The sequence below is a fragment of the Podarcis vaucheri genome (genome assembly GCF_965113315.1).
Source record: "Podarcis vaucheri genome assembly, chromosome: 16".
In the NCBI taxonomy this organism is placed as follows: domain Eukaryota; kingdom Metazoa; phylum Chordata; class Lepidosauria; order Squamata; family Lacertidae; genus Podarcis; species Podarcis vaucheri.
Genome location: NC_138754.1, coordinates 17511886 through 17531518, shown reverse-complemented (window position 1 = coordinate 17531518; position 19633 = coordinate 17511886). Strand labels below are relative to the sequence as shown.

The 19633-nt window shown below is 47.0% G+C and overlaps 2 protein-coding genes across 3 annotated transcripts; one reads left to right on the top strand and one right to left on the bottom strand.

Moving 5' to 3' along the window:
* Positions 1-4319: 4319 nt before the first annotated feature.
* On the top strand, positions 4320-9460 carry LOC309521464 (uncharacterized protein). Its single transcript, XM_082203994.1, has 3 exons — positions 4320-4643; positions 6577-6687; positions 8663-9460. Exons 1-3 carry the CDS (start codon positions 4359-4361, stop codon positions 8816-8818), a joined length of 552 nt encoding a protein of 183 aa, XP_082060120.1. The 5' UTR covers positions 4320-4358; the 3' UTR covers positions 8819-9460.
* Positions 9461-10725: 1265 nt separating this feature from the next.
* TMEM179B (transmembrane protein 179B) lies at positions 10726-18875 on the bottom strand. Of its 2 annotated transcripts, none has more exons than XM_082203989.1 (5): positions 18718-18875; positions 14109-14299; positions 13878-14012; positions 12141-12219; positions 10726-11491 (listed from the first exon to the last, which is right to left on the bottom strand). In XM_082203989.1, exons 1-5 carry the CDS (start codon positions 18814-18816, stop codon positions 11327-11329), a joined length of 669 nt encoding a protein of 222 aa, XP_082060115.1. In that variant the 5' UTR covers positions 18817-18875; the 3' UTR covers positions 10726-11326. The 2 variants fall into 2 exon arrangements, with proteins under 2 accessions (XP_082060115.1, XP_082060116.1); XM_082203990.1 differs by having other exon boundaries at positions 14112-14299.
* Positions 18876-19633: the final 758 nt, after the last annotated feature.

Genomic DNA, 19633 nt, shown 5'->3' with positions numbered 1-19633 from the left:
ATAAAGTTTTTGGGTCATTTCCTCTGATATGAAGGAAGTCTGGGTGGCCTAGTTGAGAGAGAAAGAGAATTGGGGGGGGGGTTACTTGTCAGATCCAGTTAGCAGCAGGAGGTAGCATCAGGCGCTGTTGTTTCTCCTGATTTTAAGATGTTTATCTGTAAAAGAACAGCCACCAAGTGAGAACAAACACGGAAATTTGATAACAGGTTAATAACAGTTTCTAATCTGATCTGGCCAGTTGCAAAAGGTCAGGTTGGAAACAAGAGCTCCCTTGACTCTGGGCGATTGTGGCATTGGGGGGTGGAGATGGGTGTCACCTGATTTTTATTTGATGCACAGCTTCTGCGACAGGCGAACAATGCATCCATTACAAGACCTCTTCCTGAATTATGCACTCTGGTAGTCAGGGGGCAACGACAACACTTTGAGGTTGCTTCCGCACGACTTAAGAAACTGAATTGTCCGGAAGCTGTGTTTACCTGAGCTCAAATTCTCTCCGTGACAACAGGAACTTTCAGGGCGTGTGGTGCTTTCACAGGTCTGATACTGCCTTTTGGAAAGAGAGGACTATAGTGTTTGGCCATACTTGTAATGATTTACAGACATGCTCGGTGGAGGTTCAACTAGAACTGTCCCAGAATCCAATGCTCCTGCGTGTGATGTCCAGGGAAGATGCTGGTGGCTTTTTCTAGGGTCCTAAAACTCAGAATTGCAGAGTTGGAAGGGAGAAATTGCTCAGCCCTCACCAGTGTACTGTATTCAATGCTATTCTTCTAGAAAAAAGAGGTGCCTTGTTCTCTCAGAATAGCAATGGCACCCACCTGAGAGGTGCTGGGACTGAGTTCCAGTGAGTTCCTGCTGGGGGAAAAGGCCCTGGGTGGATTCTTCCTTTGACACAGAGACTCAGCATCACCAGCAAGGAGCAAGAAGAATCAGACCTCATCAGAGTGTATGCAAAGTTGTTGTTGTTTAGTCATTTAGTTGTGTCCGACTCTTCGTGAACCCATGGACCAGAGCACGCCAGGCACTCCTGTCTTCCACTGCCTCCTGCAGTTTGGTCAAACTCATGCTGGTAACTTCGAGAACACTGTCCAACCATCTCGTCCTCTGTCGTCCCCTTCTCCTTGTGCCCTCCATCTTTCCCAACATCAGGGTCTTTTCCAGGGAGTCTTCTCTTCTCATGAGGTGGCCAATGTATTGGAGCCTCAGCTTCACAATCTGTCCTTCTAGTGAGCTGATTTCCTTAATGGAGAGGTTTGATCTTCTTGCAGTCCATGGGACTCTCAAGAGTCTCCTCCAGCACCGTAATTCAAAAGCATCAATTCTTCAGCGATCAGCCTTCTTTATGGTCCAGCTCCCACTTCCATACATCACTACGGGGAAAACCATGGCTTTAACCATATGCAAAGTTAGGAATTAATATAATAATAATAATAATAATAATAATAATAATAATAATAATAATAATTAATAAATTGCCCTATTGTACATCACTTCACACTTACATTGAACCACATCTGGTATTTAATACCCAGTTAAGAGAGGTCTGCTTGCAGGATTCCTACAGGCATCTGGTCAGTTACTGTGAGACCAGGACGCCGGACTAGTTGGGCCAAGGGCCTGATTCAGGATGCTCACCTTATGTTCTTATGAGTTCCTTTCATTTTTACTGTCCACAAATGTAGCCACCACACTTGTTCACTTGCTGAATCAACAAATATTTGTCTCTGGACAAATATTCCCAGAATGGTGTAACAGTCAATTCCTCTTTCCAGGGAATTCTGGGCATTGTAGTTCTGTGAAGGAAAGAGTGGAACTCCTAACAATCCTCAGCACCCTTAACATACTACAGTTCCCAGGATTTTGGGGGGCGGAGGGGAACCATGACAGTTTAAAGCGGTTTTGTGCTGCTTTACATGCACAAAGCTGATGCGGTCTCATCACCTAAGCATATCAAGTCAAAATAATTGCTGGGGAAACTCTAAAACGGGGGCATGTTTACTTCTGATACCCAAGATGTATGTTGTGCACTTTACCTCATGACAGCAGCCAGCACAACACAAGTCAAGCCATCAATGGGAGTTCTGTACGCAGTCCATTTACACACCTGGATCACTCGGGATTGATGTGCTTCCAGTCGCAGCCAAGAATGTCTCTCCCTGCGTGCAAAGGACACGCTTCATTTACTCAATTCAAAGAAACGCTGTTGTTCCAGCGTGTTTTGCTCGGGCGGGTTGAATTTTGACAGCATAAAAGCCTGCTGTAAGGACGGCTCCGGGTTTAAATTTCAATTCTGTAATGTCTGCAGAGTTACTGGGGACAGACATTACTTTTGCCCTGTCACCACAGCCTTGGGAAGGGTCAAGTTGCTTGCCCATGGAGCACTTTGAAGAACACAAGAAGAGCCAGCAGGAACAGACCCACGGCCTATCTAGTCCAGCATCCTGTTCTCACAGTGGCCAGTCAGATGCCTATGGGAAACCTGCAAGCAGGACACAAGAGCCCTCGCCCTCCTGTGATTTCCAGCAGCTGGTATTCAAAAGCGTGGCTCCCTCCAAATTTGGAGGCAGAGCATAGCACTGTGTCTGTGCCTTTGACAGTCCTCTCCTTCTCCATGAATTTGTCCAATCCTCTTTTAAAGCCGTCCAGGTTGGTGGCCATCACTGCCTCCTGTGGGAGGGAGTTTTATTGTTTAACTAAGTGCTACCTGAAAAAGTCCTGATTATTTATTCTTCCAACATTCAGCTTCACTGATTGTCCCCGACTTCCAGAGTGATGAGAGGTGGGGGATGCTTGTAAATCTATCAGCTTTCACTGTGTGATGCATAATTTTATAAACTTCAATCATGTCACCTCTTACTCGTCTTTTCTATAAATTAAAAAATACCATTTGTTGCAACCTTTCCTCATGGCGAGTTTCTCCAGCCCCCCTTTCCAATTTTCTGTAAATACATATTGTCTTAATATCGACTGATGTTTCACTGGTGTATGACACCCAGATATTGTATGATATGGCAGTACTGACATAGTTTTATAAATAAATAAAGTAAGCAAATACTGCCATCCACCCTTGGTGGCCAGCCACGCTGGTGTGGGAGGAAATTACTTCGTTTGGTTGAAAAGGAAAAGGAAAAAAGACCTTTACTATAAGCGTGGAATATATTTTCTTCTAAAAAGTACTACTAGCCATAAGAGCTATGTTCTGCTAATGCTTATGTTAGGTTCCAACTGTTGTTGGACTACAGCTCCCATCATCCCTGACTGTTGGTCCTGCTAGCTAGGGATGATGGGAGTTGTAGTCCAACAGCAGCCAGGGACCCAAGTTTGAGAAAATACAGTTGCTGTGCTGTTCCCTAACTGTTAAGAAAGTATTACAATGGTTTGCAAAAAGAGAAAGCCCAATCTGTTCTTGTTAAGAGGAGACAGGGCCAGTCCTCCCAAGAAGCAGACTGAAGCAGCTGACATGGGTGGCAGATTCCCACAGAGTGGGGCCCCCACAGATGCCATGCCTGCCCCCACAACCCTGCTAAGCCAGGCTTTGGCAATGGGGTGATAGGGGGTTGCCATCTTCCCATTTCACCACCTAAGGTCAAACGGGAAGGTCCCACCCTGTGTGCCCTCTCATTGCCACCCACCATTTACCGTGATTTTGGGGAGCTCAAGCGCAAGATCTCACTGGGCTCCCATGAGATTTTGTGGGGCTCTCATGAGATCTTGCCAGAACTTGGAATTCACCATGGGTGCTTCTCCTTGTTTCTCTAGCAGTGGTGGAATAGGGACATCTCTTGGATTCCCACCACCTGAGGCGATTGCTTCAGTCTGCCTTATGGACCGGCCAGCTGAGGCTGCCCCTGAGAGGAGAGCATGCAAATTTGCAAGCATTTTTTTTATTATTATTGAAGGAAATCTAAGACACCTGGCCAACCTGACAAATGCACTCAGGCCACCTTCTGTGATAAGAGTATTTCAGTCACATGAATGGACTTTCCCTGGCAACGTCTTTGCATTCTGATGAGGTTGTGCCAGAAAAGACAAAGAGACACACACACACACACACACACACACACACACACACACACACTGCCCATAGTTCCCTTCTCAGGATGGGCTGAGCTTCTGGCATCTGAGCAACCCATAAGAAAAAAATCTGAATACGTGGCAACCATTGCACCATTGCACCATCTTGCCCTTTCAGCCTGAAACAGAAAACAAAATGGCGTCCTGGCAATGGAGGTGGGTGTGGCCTTTGTCTCCATTTCCCATTGAAGCGCTCTTTCTCCAGGGTGGGGCTTTGCTCCTTATATCTGTGCCTGGCATGACAACCAGGCACACTCTGGATCCCAGCTGTTCCAAAGACCATGTCTGTCTCCTGGGTGTGTTTCCTTTTGCCACTGGCTTTTGTGCTGGCCTGGGGAGAACCACCCCAAGGGGAAGAGCAACAGTTTAGACGTCAACCACCCCCTCCAAGCCGCGAACAAATTGCAGCAGCCCTGCAGGCAAGCCATGGCGTTTGGGCAAGGCAACGCAAAGCGATGCAAGACCAGGCTGTCAAAGCTCACGAAATGTTCGTGGAGCACTTGAACAAGAAGCACAACAGCAATTATCAGAAAGCGCCAGGAGAGGTGACCCACATTATGGTGGAGGTAAGACTGGAAGTGATGCCAGACAGCATTTGTGGTGTATTGGTTAGAGCAGGGTTTCCCAAACTTGGGTCTCCAGCTGTTTTGGGACTACAACTCCCATCATCCCTTGCTAGCAGAACCAGTGGTCAGGGATGATGGGAACAGCTGGAGACCCAAGTTTGGGAACCCCTGGGTTAGAGTGTTGGACTGAGACCTGGGAGACCAGGGTTCAAACCACCACTCGACCATGAAACTCACTGAGTGTGACCTTGGGTAGACGCTGCCCCTCAAATTTACCTGCCTCAGAGGGTCATTGTGGGTATAAAACAGGGAGGAGAATGTACGTCACCTAGAGCATCTTTGAGAAAAAGATGGGATAAATAATAATGCCGGCTAACCCTGGGTCACCAGGGCAAAGTGAGCAGAGCTGTAATCATACTTTTTCCTGCACCCCAAAATCCAAATCTGAATCCCATCACTCCCGTGGTGTCGTCCCCTGCCCCCTATGGAGTATACAGTGGTACCTCGGGTTACATACACTTCAGGTTACAGACTCCGCTAACCCAGAAATAGTGCTTCAAGTTAAGAACTTTACCTCAGGATGAGAACAGAAATCGTGCTCCGGTGGCGTGGCAGCAGCAGGAGGCCCCATTAGCTAAAGTGGTGCTTCAGGTTAAGAACAGTTTCAGGTTAAGTACGAATTAAGTACTTAACCTGAGGTACCACAGTATTCATAAATATCCCATCATTCAGAGACTCCTTAGTCTTTTCTGTCTATCTCCTCAGCTAGCCAATCACAGCTGTGAGCAGCCAGGCCATATTCACACCATACATTGAAAGCGATATGATGCCCTTCAAACTGTCATGGCTACCCTCAAAGAATTCTGGGAGGTGTAGTGTGTTCTGAGTGCTGAGAGTCCGCGGAGTAGCGTGGGTTGCCAGCACCCGGGGCAGGGCAAGTGTAGCACACAGACACCTCGCAGTGGACTGGGCAGCTGGGATGGGGGGACATGCAGATGAAGGAGCACGTGGAGGGTAAACAGAGCCCGACTCCCACAGGCTTCTTGCCCGCTGCCTCCATCCACCTGCCCACTAGAGCAACCCGCCTACTGCCACACCACGCCACGCCACAGCGGCAAAGGCCCTGTGCTTGTTGTGGGGCTGCCTGATTGCATCCTCTCAAAAATGTGCGACCGGGGCCACTGCCCCCTGGTCCCCCCACAACACTACACCTGTGCTGAGAGTTATTAGGAGACCCCTCCTATTCCCCTCACAGAGGTATAATTCCCAGATTGGCTTGACAACCTCTTCGTAGGAAACTCTGGGAATTGTAGCTGTGTGACTGTGAGGGGAATAGGGGAATGCCTAACAACTCTCAGCACCCTTAACAAATTACAGCTCCTGTAATTGTTTGGGGAAAACCAAAACTGTTTAAAGTGGTATCACAGTGCTTTAAACGTATGGAGTGAATGTGGGCTTAGCAATGCAAGAGCGGTCATTACTTAGCAGCTAACTGAACTCAGCTTCGTTTCCTAGAGCTCCAATCTGCTCCATCCCAGATGGGATGGGATTTGCTGGCCATAGTGATGTTTGGGACTGGGGCCATTATTATTATTATTATTATTATTATTATTATTATTATTATTATTATTATTATTAGAATTAGAATTAGAATTTATATACCGCCCTATACCCGGGCTTGAACCCATGACCCTGAGATTAAGAGCCACATACTCTACTGACTGAGCTCTCCAGCTCTATTAAATGCTTCAGACTGCAGGTCTGCTACCCAACTGCGCCAACTTCTGTAGCTTCTTCCCACCTTTACACCCAGGAAAATTTGCATGAAAAAAACCCTTATTAAGACAATGCAGAACACACAGACGCAGCCTTGTTGAGTATGGGAGGCGTAGGAGCGAGGCCACTTAAGAATTTACTTGATTTCTCCCTCCAGAACACGATGGGACGCATTTACCACATGAATTCAGTGCTGGTGAAGGCCAAATGCAGCAAGGACCAGGCGGAGGGGGACGCTGAGATCTGTGAAGTCCCACTTGATGCCAAGGTGAGGAAGAGGCCTCTTATTACAAGGTTTTAAAATGGGTTTGATGAAGATAAGGGAATGGGTCGCGGGGCTGTAGCTGCCTTTTATAGGGCCTTCTCGGTGGCTGCTCCCAGACTTTAGAACTCCCTCCCTAGAGAACCAGTCTCCCTCCTTGTTGTCCTTCCGCTGGCAGGAGAAGACTGTTTTGTTCTGACAAGCCTTTGTTTGTTTGTTTGTTTAAAAAGGAAAAGGCCTTTAATAGTGCTGTGCTGTTTTTCATGTCTGTATTTTAACAAATTTGTTTTTAATATTGTTTTAATTCTGTTAGAGTTTAATTACTGTATTTTTTGCTCTATAAGACTCACTTTTTCCCTCCTAAAAAGTAAGGGGAAATATGTGTGCGTCTTATGGAGTGAATGCAGGCTGCGCAGCTATCCCAGAAGCCAGAACAGCAAGAGGGTTTGCTGCTTTCACTGTGCAATGATCCCTCTTGCTGTTCTGCCTTCTGAGATTCAGAATATTTTTTTTTCTTGTTTTCCTTCTCCAAAAACTAGGTGTGTCTTGTGATCTGGTGTGTCTTATAGAGCGAAAAATACGGCACTTTGTAACAGCTACCTTCAACAACAACAGCAGATGCCGGTATATGGCATAGCTGAACTGGGAAGACCTTGGGAGTCACTCACTGGCAGCCCTGTGAGGTTGGATTGTTCCCGCTGCCTTTAGGCCTGATCCACACACTGCTGGTCTGAGGCCAACACTTCTGATTCATTACTGGTGGGAAGCCCCTTCACACTCCGAAATGTGGTGTGTGTTTGTAAGCACACACTCATGTCTCAGCTACAATGGGATGGGGACACACACACACACACACACACACACATTTTTTGACCCAAGGGCCACACTTCCTAGTGGGCAACCTTCCAGGGGCCGCATTCCAGTGTTGGATAGGGCAGGGAGCAAATGTAGGCAGAAGGTGCAATTTCAACCATGCAAATGTCATGGCGTGTCAGCACAAGTCTTACTCAGAATAGGCCCACTGAGGTTAAGGGACATGACTATGGCAAACTTGGGTTCATTCATATAAATGGGTCCTACTCTGAGTAGGACCTAGCTGAGCTCTGTTCAACGGCACAGTAAATGGTGGGTGGGTGGGTGGGTTCCTCTCCTCCGCCGGAGGTACTTGTAAACTCTGTAGTTCAGGGATGGGAATCTGGTGGCCCTCCAGAAGTTGGAGTCCACCAATATATGGAGGGTGGACTAGAAGATCTCTCAGGTTCCTCGCAATGCTCTGTTCCTACCATAGCGGTGCTCCACAGAGTTAGTGAAGGCCCATTCACACCATACATGCAAAGCACTATGGTACCACTTTAAACAGTCATGGCTCCACCCAAAGCATTCTGGGAGTTGTAAGCTGTTAAAGGTGCTGAAAGTTATTAGGAGGCTCCCTTATTCCACCTCACAGAGCTACAATTCCCAGAGCTACCAGGGAAGAGGCATTGGATCGTGAAACCACTCTGGGAACTGCAGCTGTGATGGTGAGTAGGGGAGTCTCCTAATAAACTCTCAGCAGCACCCTTAAACTACAGTTCCCATGATTCTTTTGGGGCGGAGGAACCATGACTGTTTAAAGTGGTATTGCAGCACTTTAAACGCACAATGTCAATGGCTCCGGTGCTGTATGAAGCTGTATCAGCTGCCTATTCTAATTGGCTGCCTGTTCTCTGGAGGTTCTAGCAGCGGTGGTAAGACTTTGGGCTCTCAAATTTCATTGGCGCCTTGTGCGGCGCTAAAATTCTGCGCCCCCCAAACTCTTGTGCTACATTCTACAGCATGGTTGTGTTGCCACCTGCAGCGTGGAAGAACCAGTCACTCTACCTTAAAACCACCTCTGCTGGCAAGGCTCTTAACCCGATCTGGAGATGCGCCATGGAGCATGCCAAGGAGTTTGCAATCATGCTAATGCAATTAAATTTCCCCCTTCCTTTCATGCTTGCAGAAATGGGAGTGCAAGGGTGAAGTTGTCCAGCTTTACGGCATCGAGACACCTTACATCCACGATGAGGACTGCACAGAGTACCAAGGCCCTGCAGTCCTCCTGAAGTCCTCTAGTGCCCCCCCAAGTGAGGAAGAGGAAGGCACTCCATATGTCTGATGAGCAACCTGGGAAGAAGGAATCAGATCTCTCTCTCTTTCTCTTTCTCTCTCTCTCTCTCTCTCTCTCTCTCTCTCTCTCTTCTTTTTGTCCAGGGCTCTGTAATTAAGCAGATCAAGACCAGCCTTTACCAAACAGGTGGCCCTCCCAGATGCTTTGGACTACAACTCCCATCAGCCAGCCCCTGCCAGCACAGCTGGTAGGAATTATAGTCCAAAATTTCTAGAGGGCCCCAGGTTGGAGAAGGCTGCTTACTGAGCCTCACATGTCCACATTACAGATTTAGACCAGTCTTGCTTCCCCACCAAGGAATTGTGGTGTTCCGGGAATTCACAAAACAACCATTTCCGGGGATCTACCAGGAAATCTCTGGCAGATACTGCTTTCAGTAGAAGGCGGAAGCACCCACAAGTTATACCTTTTCACCTGTGAACACCAGTCTCAAAAAAACAAAAAAAAAACCCTTACTTTACTTTATGGTTTTGAACTTGCTTAATGTAGAAAAAATAAAGCTTAGCTCAACTTGCAACCAAAATTTGGGCTGATTATTAATTTGCTTCATAAAATGTATATACCATTTGATAGTTGTTGTTTTAACTCTCCAAAAAAGGAATAATAATAATTTTTAAAAATCGGTAAAAAGAGTTTTTAAAAAATTAAAATCAGTAATGAATGAAGAACATTCACTAACCTTCCACATATCTGGATAGGCTTGCCAAAACAAAATGAAATCTTACTAAAGCCCCTTTATTCTCTTTGCACAGTCCTTCTTTGCTGGCTTTCTCTCCCAAGCCTTTCCTTAGCCTCCAGAGATCCACCTTGATCTACCCACCTGGAGGCTAGCCACCTTTTTAAAAAGCCTTTGTCTACCTGCTTCATATGGACATCACTGGCTCCTCCTATCAGCTACACAAGTTAACCCTTATCACCCACAAACGGGCAGACAAGATCGATACACACCAGACAAACTAGATACGCATTCCCATAGTCGACTTGCAGCATGTTCCATGTGTGTGTGTGGTTGTGCTTAAAGCCGAAACGGCGTACAGTATATTCAACCCCCGAACCACGTCTGCACAACCATCCCTAGCTTTCCAAAGCTGCTGCACCAGGTGTGTCTTGCTTGCCGGACTCTGGAAGACTCTTGCGTGGGCTCTGGGTAGCTCTCACAAGATCTCACAGTAGCTTCCCAGAGCCCGGTGAGCCAGTCTGAGAGCTTTTAAGCTCTCCACCGTGCATGTGTTTAATTTGTGCAGTTTCAGCTTGCTAGCCATCAAGGGTGTAAAGCTGCAATTAAATGTATGCAAGTTGTGAGTCGACTGCATAATGCTCAACCGTCCGCAAAAACAAGGCCCAGTCCCTTCAGAGGAAACATGCCTCTTCTTAGGAGGTGCCCAGGCCAGATGCCTGGAGTGTGACTCGGATGTGAGTTATTGGGACCCAGAGCTGCAGAGCTGAATGGAGCTCAGCACTGGCAGTAGGTGAGGCTTCCCTAACCTGTTCTCAGTCCACACAGGTATGAAAATTTGGCTCTTACAGAGACACAGCCTACCTTTCATCCTTTCAGTGGTATAGCATCTGCTTTTACATGCAAAGGTCCAGGTTCAATCCTGGGCATGTCCAGGAAGGACTGGGGGGAAACTCAATGTCTGGAACCCTGAGAGCTGCTGCCAGTCAGTGTAGACAATACTGAGCTAATGAACCAATGGTCTCATGAAGCACAAGAAGATTCCTATCTTCCTACATTGCCCTGTAGCAGAGACTGACTGTTTTCAAGAGGGGCTGAGAATGGGGGGGGGGGGAGTTAGAGGGTGCTGTTAATATGGAAAAGAGACAGATTCCATGGCCCTTCAGGCAATATTAAAAGTCCAGCACCTCACTCCAGAAGGTGCTTGTCCATCTGAAGATCTTTTAAAAATATATTTTATTGGTTTTTTTGTGAGAAAACAATAGAAACAGGCATGTTCTCCCTCACTGCACCACAGAAGAACAAGCCGTTGGAAAGCTTTTGAGGTTATCCCAAGTAGGAGAAATTATTGAGTCCAAATGACTACAGAAGTCACTTCAGATAGTGTTCTGCAGCTTCAGGAAGGTAGATGAAAGGTGAGGATCTTGGGGACATTCCTGAACATACTCCACAAGTCGACTCCAGGTAGCAAGGAAGTCAAAAGACTTTGCCTTTCCTTTGGCCAATTCTATCTCAAATCTCAATTTTTCCACCTTGGAAATGCAAACGTCTGCAGAGCCATTGCTCAAACAGTTAAGCTGCTGGCCACCTTCCAGGTTCTTGCAAGTCTGCAATTTCTCGTCGAGCAGCCAAGTAACGTGAAGGAGTCCATTAGAAGTTAACAGGTGGTTCTTCGAAAAGGTTTGCTGTCCGGGCACAATAAGGGAGAGAGACCCCCCCCTCTTCTATGAAGCTCATGGGAAAGAGAAGGCAAAAGTGGGGTGCCCCGGAGCTGCTCCCTAAAGAGCAGCAGAGATGATAATGGTGGCGATACCCCCACTTCATGAAGGCCCACGTGGTCCATCCCCAATGATAGGCGCTGTCTCGTCGTCGGTCCATGTGAGGCCGCTGCTCTGAGGGGGCTGGAATGGGAATTTGCCGACACTCTCCAAGTACAGCAGCAACGCCGTCAAACACCAGAAGAAGAAGTTCACCCAGGCAGCCGCCTAAAGTCGGGAAAGGAGAAGAAGGGGCAAAGGCAGAATGAAAACCTGTTTCGTGCAACCGGGTGCCCTCTAGATGTTTTGGATTTCGACAGCTGTGTTGAGCTGTGGGCTGTATAGACAGGAGTTGCATTCCAAAACATTGGGAGGGCACTAGGTTGGGAAAGGTAGCTGTAAATTTTTAATTTCTTCTAGTTCACCACTGTAGGAAAAAACTATCAGTAAAAATGGTTAAAAACATTAATAAGCTAAAAACAGATTAAGACACGCACCAGCATTCTAGATCTCTGGGTAGGCTTGTCTAAACCAAAATGTTTTTAGCAGGTGCAGAAAAGGATACAGTGAAGGTGCCTGCCTGCTGTCAAGTGGCAAGGAGTTCCAAAGTGTAGGTGCCACCACACTAAAAGATAAGATGCAGAACGTGTATTGTGTGGCATCAACAACGGTGCATAAAGTAAACACATATGCGAGAATTTGGATTATGCTGTCAGAACATGGACAAATATTAAGTGCAGTTAAGATTAGATTTCTGTACGTGGCAAACATTTTTACCTGTGGGTGTGACTGAGATAAGACCCCTTTGCCGAGGAGAAGCTGAGGAACAGTGACAAACAGCTTTGATTCAATAGTCTGCCATTTAAGGACCACTCACCTCTGCAGTGTAGAGGTTGTCATAGAACCTTGCGGCACGATAGGGCTGGACCCAAGGGCGGAGCTGAGCTTCTTGACAACTGCAAGGCGGGAAGCGAGGAGAGACAAGCCAGAGCAGTTAACTCACTGTAACCGAAAGGTGTCACTCAAGTGAAAACAGGTGCCCAGGAAACTGTTGAGGACCCAGTCAGATTAATGGTCCATCTACCTCAGTGCGGTCTACACTGACTGGCAGCAGCCCTCCAGGGTTCCAGGCAGGGGGCATTGCCAGTCTTACCTGGAGATGTTGCCAGGGATTCAACATGAGTTCCCCACAAAATAGAACAAGGTTCTATTCCTGTGTGTGCCATATATGAAAAATAATTTTTATATCTGAAGTATTCTATAATAACATGAATACAATGCATTACTTACCTATGCATATTTATCCATATAATCTAGAATAACAATGGGAACATCTATCTAAAAGCATAGAAATATGATGCAAACTCCCTGTATCTACTGCTATACTATATTCATATAATACTAATATACAGCAAACGATCTCATAGACACACACATTATTTATACAATACTAAGGGACACGGGTGGCGCTGTGGGTTAAACCACAGAGCCTAGGACTTGCCGATCAGAAGGTTGGCGGTTCGAATCCTCGCGACAGGGTGAGCTCCCGTTGCTCGGTCCCTGCTCCTGCCAACCTAGCAGTTCGAAAGCACGTCAAAGTGCAAGTAGATAAATAGGTACCACTCTGGCGGGAAGATAAACAGCATTTCTGTGCGCTGCTCTGGTTCGCCAGAAGCGGCTTAGTCATGCTGGCCACATGACCCAGAAGCTGTATGCCGGCTCCCTCGGCCAATAAAGCGAGATGAGCTTTAAGCCTTAAGGCAGTAAATAATATCTAATATGTGTGCGTGTTACACATTTAAACAGGAACCTGCTTTCTGAACTTGGTCCCTCTAGCTCAGTATTGTCTACACAGATCGGCAGAGGCTCTCCAGAGTTTCAGACTGGAATCTCTCCTGCTCCTACCGGGTGACCCCAGGGATTGAATGTGGCACCTTCTGCGTTCAAAGCAGATGCTCTACCACTGAGCTACAGCCTGTCATGCAAATTACCCCCCCCCCCAGCATCTTGTATTCCCTGAGGACAGGATTTTAGAGGTATAGCAGACAAGCCACATCCAGACCTATGTTTATCTTGGAGGGTGCCTCCATAAACCACTTGCTAGCAGGCAGACACGTGGTACTCTGATATCATTTACCCCAAAGCTTCTGAGCTAGACTATCAGCTGATGAAAATTAGAGTTTGTATAACTTAAGCTATCAAGGCAAAAAGGCCTTGTGAAATCTCAGCTGCTTTCCAATTAAATAAATGCTTCACTAAAGAACTAACCAAGACAGAATTAACCAAAGACGTCCGGTTGTTGAGCCCAAAGCCAAGAGGGGGGAAAAAGAGAGAGGAGGAAGACTTCTGAGAGAAACAAATATATTGAGCCCTCAATACATGGACCACATTAATACGATACATTTAATGTGCTATGATGCCAATTAAAACTGTCATGGCTTCCCACCAAAGGATCACTCACTGCTCTCAGCCTGATCTACCTCACAGGCTGGCAGGATTAAACAAGGAGCGGGAAGAACCAGGCCCACCATTTTGAGCTTCTCTGAGGAAAAGGTGAGATATAAAGGCAACCAACCAATCCAAGTGAGGACTGAGCATCTTTTCTGGCACTTACCTCGGTGCAGCCGCAGAAGTATGAATGGACCCACAGAGAGCATCCATGCCGACCCGAAGGATGCAGGCCGAGATGAGCAAGAAGAAGAGGACCACAGCTGAGATAACCAAAAACGCCTTGACCCACACGTCACCCCTGTGGGGAGAGACAGAGGACAGGGGCTGTCAAGAATAAGCCAAATCCAACCCAACTGGAAACCTCCCTGTTTCGCTCCCCGCCTTCGCGACTCACGACCGTCTCTCGCTGTCACCGAAGCAGGAAATGTAGACGCTGCGGAGAAGAGCCACGAAGGAGGAAATGGCGGCCAGGAGGGAGACGGCCGAGACGAAGTAGCAAAGCGAGACGTGGCTGGAAGTGCTTAAGCTCAGAGTCCCGTTGTAGCGCACAGACCCATACAGGATGCACTGGCCACCGAACTCCCCCTGGAAGGAAGGAAGAGAGGGATAAAGTGAGAAAGGATGGGGATTCCTCCTAAAAGTCAACACCAAGGGAGCCACCACTGAGAAGGCCCTGTCACGGATCCACGTCAACCAAGCAGCCCCCACAGGTGACACCGACAATACCCCTTCTCCTGCCCACTGTATGGTCTGAGATGGCTGACAACGGGGATGGTACTCTTTTAGCTATTTGGGTCCACAGCCTATTGCACAAAGGCAACATTTACAGCTACAACCCCGCCCACTTTTACTTTCAGCCCCGCCCATCACTGGCACCTGCCACACCACCTGAAGGGGCATGTGCCCCTTGGGCTGAAAGGGCTCCCTGATCTTGCCCTAGACAGTACAGGCATCACCGCCCCCCCTTATGCAGGGTGGGTGGGTTACATCCTGCCCCCCATAAGTGAAAAGTGGGGAGCACCCTCTAAACACCCTTTAAATGCCCTCTCTGCTGCACTCCCTGCAATCCAGACCAAAAATACTGTATCCAAAAATATCCACAGCTAGAATGGAAGCTCTGGAGCCAGCTTAAAGCTCTAGGAATTGTGGAAAAGTGGCCGCTGTAGCTGTGCAACCCCATGCATACACTGTTGGGGGGGCGGGACACTGAGCAGCTTAAAAAGCCCCACTGTCCCTCTGGACTCACAAAATCCTCTTCTGATGCCACAGAGACTCTCCAACTCTCTCCCACCATTTCCAGGTTTGAATCTATTTACGTGCCGCACGTAAAGGCTGTCGCGTGTGAGTCAATGCCTGTAGCATATGCAGGCAGAAGAGAAATAAACCCACAGTGACCACTTCTTCTGTCGCTTCCTTAATGTGTATGGCATGTTCCTTGGATTTGTTCTCTCAAAAATTGCAGAAAGCCACGTACTTCCAAGAAAAACGATTAAAGGCAGCTCCCCATTTATGTGGGGGTTACGTTCCGAGGTACCACACGTTTAAGTGAAATCGCACTGGGAACACCATTGAAAAAGCCTGTAGACACCCTCTGGAAACCTTTGAAAAACCCTTTTCTAAAAAAAACCCAAATCCAGCAAACTCCACCACAATCGCTCCCCGCAAACCTCCTTCCTCTACACTCCAACTCTCCACAGGCCTCAAATGTTGGTGCAAAGGTTCATGGGGTTGCTAGATGCTGTTTTTGAACAATTTTTGCCATTTTCATGCTATTTTCACCCTTTTTTGTGCCACTTCCAGGTTCACAGCAATGCACACAGTCTGGGCGGTGCATGCCTTGAACACACATAAATGGGGGGGGGTTGCCTGTACTATGCTAGAAAAGGTAGGTGAGAGCGTTGCTTGCTTCCTAGCTCAGCCTGTCAGAAATGCCATTTGGCCCTGGCAATGGGCTCAACAGGGGGCGTCAAATTTTGACACTTCTTAATTTTTCAACAACTTGTTTTTATGTATAACAGACTCAAATGTGACATACTCTCTCAGGCAGAAAAGCACTTACTGTATTTAATTTTTATTTTTATTTTTTAAAAAAACCCTGTTATGTCTCAATCTCTTTTCGGTGTTTTATTTTGTGTTTGGGTTATTGACAGCCTTATTTTTATTACAGCTAGTGGCCTCAAAGGCTGAAAGTGCCTCAAGGCCCTATGGAACTCCTTGATACAAGAACCAGAGAGTACTCTGCTTCACGTTTTGAAAATATAACGTTTAGCGTGCATGTGGTTTTTTAAAAAAGTTAATTTCATGACCCCCAGCAACTAATAATGGTGTTGCTTGCGTAATCTGTGTTGAAGCTGTTGATGATGAAAGGAAGCAAGTGTGGTTTTTAACGGTTAAAAGGAGCAGCATAAACCCAGGTTGAGTTCATGAAGCTCCCCAGAACAATTCAGAACAGTCTTTCTCTCTCATTCGCTCTCTCTCCACCTAATCTACCTCACAGGTTTGTGGCGAGGATTAAAGGAGGGGGAACCCCTTGAGGTCTTTGAAAGAACACGACATATAAATGCAATAAACAACTTTTGTGGTTCTTCTAATAAAGGACAAGTTTTAAAAAATTACTTCACAACTGTTGACTAATATTAGTGTGGCAGCACCAACACTGTGGAACTCCCTGCCTATTGATATCAGGCAGGAACCTTCACTGTATTCTTTCTGGAGCCTGCTGAAGGCATTCTTATTTAGACAAGCCCACCCAGGTGTTTAGAAAAAAATTATTTATTTTATTTTTAATTTATTGAATTAAGAACTCAGGGTGCTTCACAGCATAAAAATACAGAATAACAAAGCACATAATAAAGACAATAAGAAAAACAAAACAATAACCCCCACTCCCACAGACATATTTAAGGCACCAGATGAACTATCCTGGGGAGAGCATGCCACAAGTTTTAATTTGTTTTAGTTTATTCTACTGTGGTCTTAGCTTTCTGTTATGTTTTAAATTGTGGTTGTAAATTTTTTAAATGATCATTTTTATTGTTTTATCTTTTTTGCAAACCACTTTGAGGTTTTTCCCCTACATCAGGCGGTATCTAAATTTTATGAAATAAATAAAATAGGGATCAGATGAACAAACCTTTTTTCTTTTTCTTTTTGGACCAAATGTTTAACCCTATTTATTCGAAAAGAAATAAAAGCCTCCTCTCCCCACAATAAACAAAGCATCATTTAATCAATGGAGGCTTTATGGCAGTATAATTGAACATGAGAAGGAAAAAAGTGTGTTGCAGGGTTTTTATGTTAGAGGTTATTCTTGATGATAATTTTGGTATTTTTAAAACTGCTCTGAGCAAAAAATAAACAACAACAACTGCATCTGCTCCAACCCCCTCCCTGATTGCCTGAGCTCTTTCATCTGTTCCCAGGCAATTTACTCTTAGAATTCTAAACCCCAGGCTGAGATGTTGCCTCTTCTTTCCTCCAAACCACTGTACCCAGGGAAAGAGCCAGTGCAACTATAAAGGTAAAGGGACCCCTGACCATTAGGTCCAGTCGTGGCCGACTCTGGAGTTGCGGCGCTCATCTCGCTTTATTGGCCGAGGGAGCCGGCATACAGCTTCCAGGTCATGTGGCCAGCATGATTAAGCTGCTTCTGGCGAACCAGAGCAGCGCACGGAAATGCTGTTTACCTTCCCGTTGGAGTGGTACCTATTTATCTACTTGCACTTTTTGGCATGCATTCGAACTGCTAGGTTGGCAGGAGCAGGGACCAAGCAACGGGAGCTCACTCCGTGGTGGGGATTCGAACCGCCGACCTTCTGATCGGCAAATCCTAGGCTCTGTGGTTTAACCCACAACACCACCCGCGTCCCAGTGCAACTATAGGCCATCCCAAAACAAGGGTGTGTTCATTCGCACAGGCCAGTAAGGTGACTGCCAAGCACATGTGACACAGGCCAGGAAGGCTGTCGGGCGAAAGTGCTCCCGGCAGCAAAAGGATTTGTGCAGGAAGTCAGCCAAACTCTCACTCAGCTGACGAGCATTAATGTGCACGGCTGATGCTCATATGACACGACACCACACTGCCTGCTTTTAAAAAATATGCAAGTTTGGTGCATTATTATAAATCTTTTGCAACAATCCGAGGTTGGGTCAGTAGCTGTGAGCTCAGATTTCCCCCATTTCCCAAAGGAAAACCTTTGGAACCATTTTTTTCAGAAGCCTTTGCGGCCTTTCCAGCAAAACAGCAGACTTCCAAAGGTCCTCGCGAGGAATGAAGCCACTTAGGCAAAACCGGTTTCAAGTTGGCGTAACTGTTTTGTGTGTAGCTGCCTCTTGTTACAGCAGGGCCAGGTGGTGGAAGGAATAGGCAGGCTCGTGAGGACTAGAGACTTGACAGAGTGCACAAATAATTGTTGTTTTTTTAAAAAATTCCAGCTCTGTTGAAACCCTCCACCACCCAAGGTAGCTCAGGGAAGTCTGAATGCAAACTCAGAAAGGAAGGAATACTGTAGATGGGTTGGGCATTTTAATTTTTTAAAAATCAGGGGCGTGTGACATCCTCTGACTTGGAAGCCCCTGGACCTCTCATCCCATACATACAAAGATTGGGTGTTCTGCGGTTATAAAAGCAAACTGTTTTTCTAAAGAGGTTCTGGCGCTCAAAAGCCAACACGGAAGAGATGAATTCTAAGCCACCATGTGGAACATAAATTGCTCTCTGCATGCAACCAGGGGTGCCCTTTCTTATTGATACGTTACAAGCAAAAATGCTGGACACTCTGCACATTGGCAGGCCTAACGACGCAGCTCTGGTCGTGCACAGCCACTCCCTCCTTTGCACTCAAGCGAAAGCCCGGCGCCCTCTTCACGCGCTCAGAAACACTCTCGCGCCACTAAGCGGTGGCTTTTTAACGGGACGAGCGCAAAAGCGCAGAACTTTTTTACCCGGGATGGGAAAGGGAGACTTTGCGGGTCCGGGATCGCCCTCTTTCTCGGGACCTTACCTGGGTAACGGTGAGGGCGGAGGAGCAAATGACTCCGCACAGGAAGGCGGCGGCGTTCAGGGCCAGCTCGACCAGGAGCAGCCCGGACAGCTGCGCCATCTTCCAGCCGACGGTGCTGGGAAGGGGCTGCCTGGCTGCCGGTCTCCGCCCCGTCGGAGGGGAGGAGAGAGGGGGGGGGAGAGGCGTCGTCAGCGCTCGAGGGTTGAGGGTTGGCAGCCGGGACGTCAGAGCGTTTGGCGCTGCACACAGGCAGGCAGTCCAACAGCACCGGTTGGATTTCTGCCTGACAGCAGCCCTAAAGTTAACTGGCAAAGACGCACCAAGTTTACTTCTTTATTTATTGCATTTGTTATATTATAACCAGGGCCGGACTTAGGTTTGAGGGGTGTGTGCTGAAGGGAGAGAAGAGACACACACACAAAGGATGACATTTTTATTTTATTTTACAAAAAGCACCTCCTGTGAAATATCATGCACTCACTATAAGCCTGCTCCTCCCTGAGGGGCCCCTCCCAAAACTTTTAGTGGCTTCCTAAAAAAAAATAAGATCCCCCCCCCCCCCAGTGAATCTGACACTTTGCTGTCTCAGTCCAGGGCTACGTAGGGACGGTACATTTAAGGCACACCCCTACACAAAGTTTCTTGGGAATTGTAGTTTGACCCCTCACAGAACTAGAATTTCCAGTAACCTTAACAAACTAGCTACCAGCATAGCTGTCAACCTTCCCTTTTTTTGCAGGAAATTCCCTTATTTCAGTGCTGCTTCCCGCTGCTATCCCAGATTGTTAGATATCCCGTAGACTGTCTCCGGGACAGGTGAGGCTGCTGATCCCTTATTTTCAAATCTGAAAGTTGACAGCTATGGCTATCAGGATTGTTTTTTTGGGGGGGGAAGAGAACACGATTTAAATAATAA

What these genes read in the sequence shown, in the direction of transcription:
- LOC309521464 (XM_082203994.1), top strand. Translation starts at nt 4,359, where the DNA reads ATGTCTGTCTCCTGGGTGTGTTTCCTTTTGCCACTGGCTTTTGTGCTG. An exon ending in TGACCCACATTATGGTGGAG is followed by an intron (nt 4,644 to 6,576) that starts GTAAGACTGGAA and finishes TTCTCCCTCCAG; the next exon opens with AACACGATGGGACGCATTTA. An exon ending in AAGTCCCACTTGATGCCAAG is followed by an intron (nt 6,688 to 8,662) that starts GTGAGGAAGAGG and finishes TCATGCTTGCAG; the next exon opens with AAATGGGAGTGCAAGGGTGA.
- TMEM179B (XM_082203989.1), bottom strand. Translation starts at nt 18,816, where the DNA reads ATGGCGCAGCTGTCCGGGCTGCTCCTGGTCGAGCTGGCCCTGAACGCC. An exon ending in GGTGACAGCGAGAGACGGTC is followed by an intron (nt 14,013 to 14,108) that starts GTGAGTCGCGAA and finishes CTCTCCCCACAG; the next exon opens with GGGTGACGTGTGGGTCAAGG. An exon ending in ACAACCTCTACACTGCAGAG is followed by an intron (nt 11,492 to 12,140) that starts GTGAGTGGTCCT and finishes TCCCGACTTTAG; the next exon opens with GCGGCTGCCTGGGTGAACTT.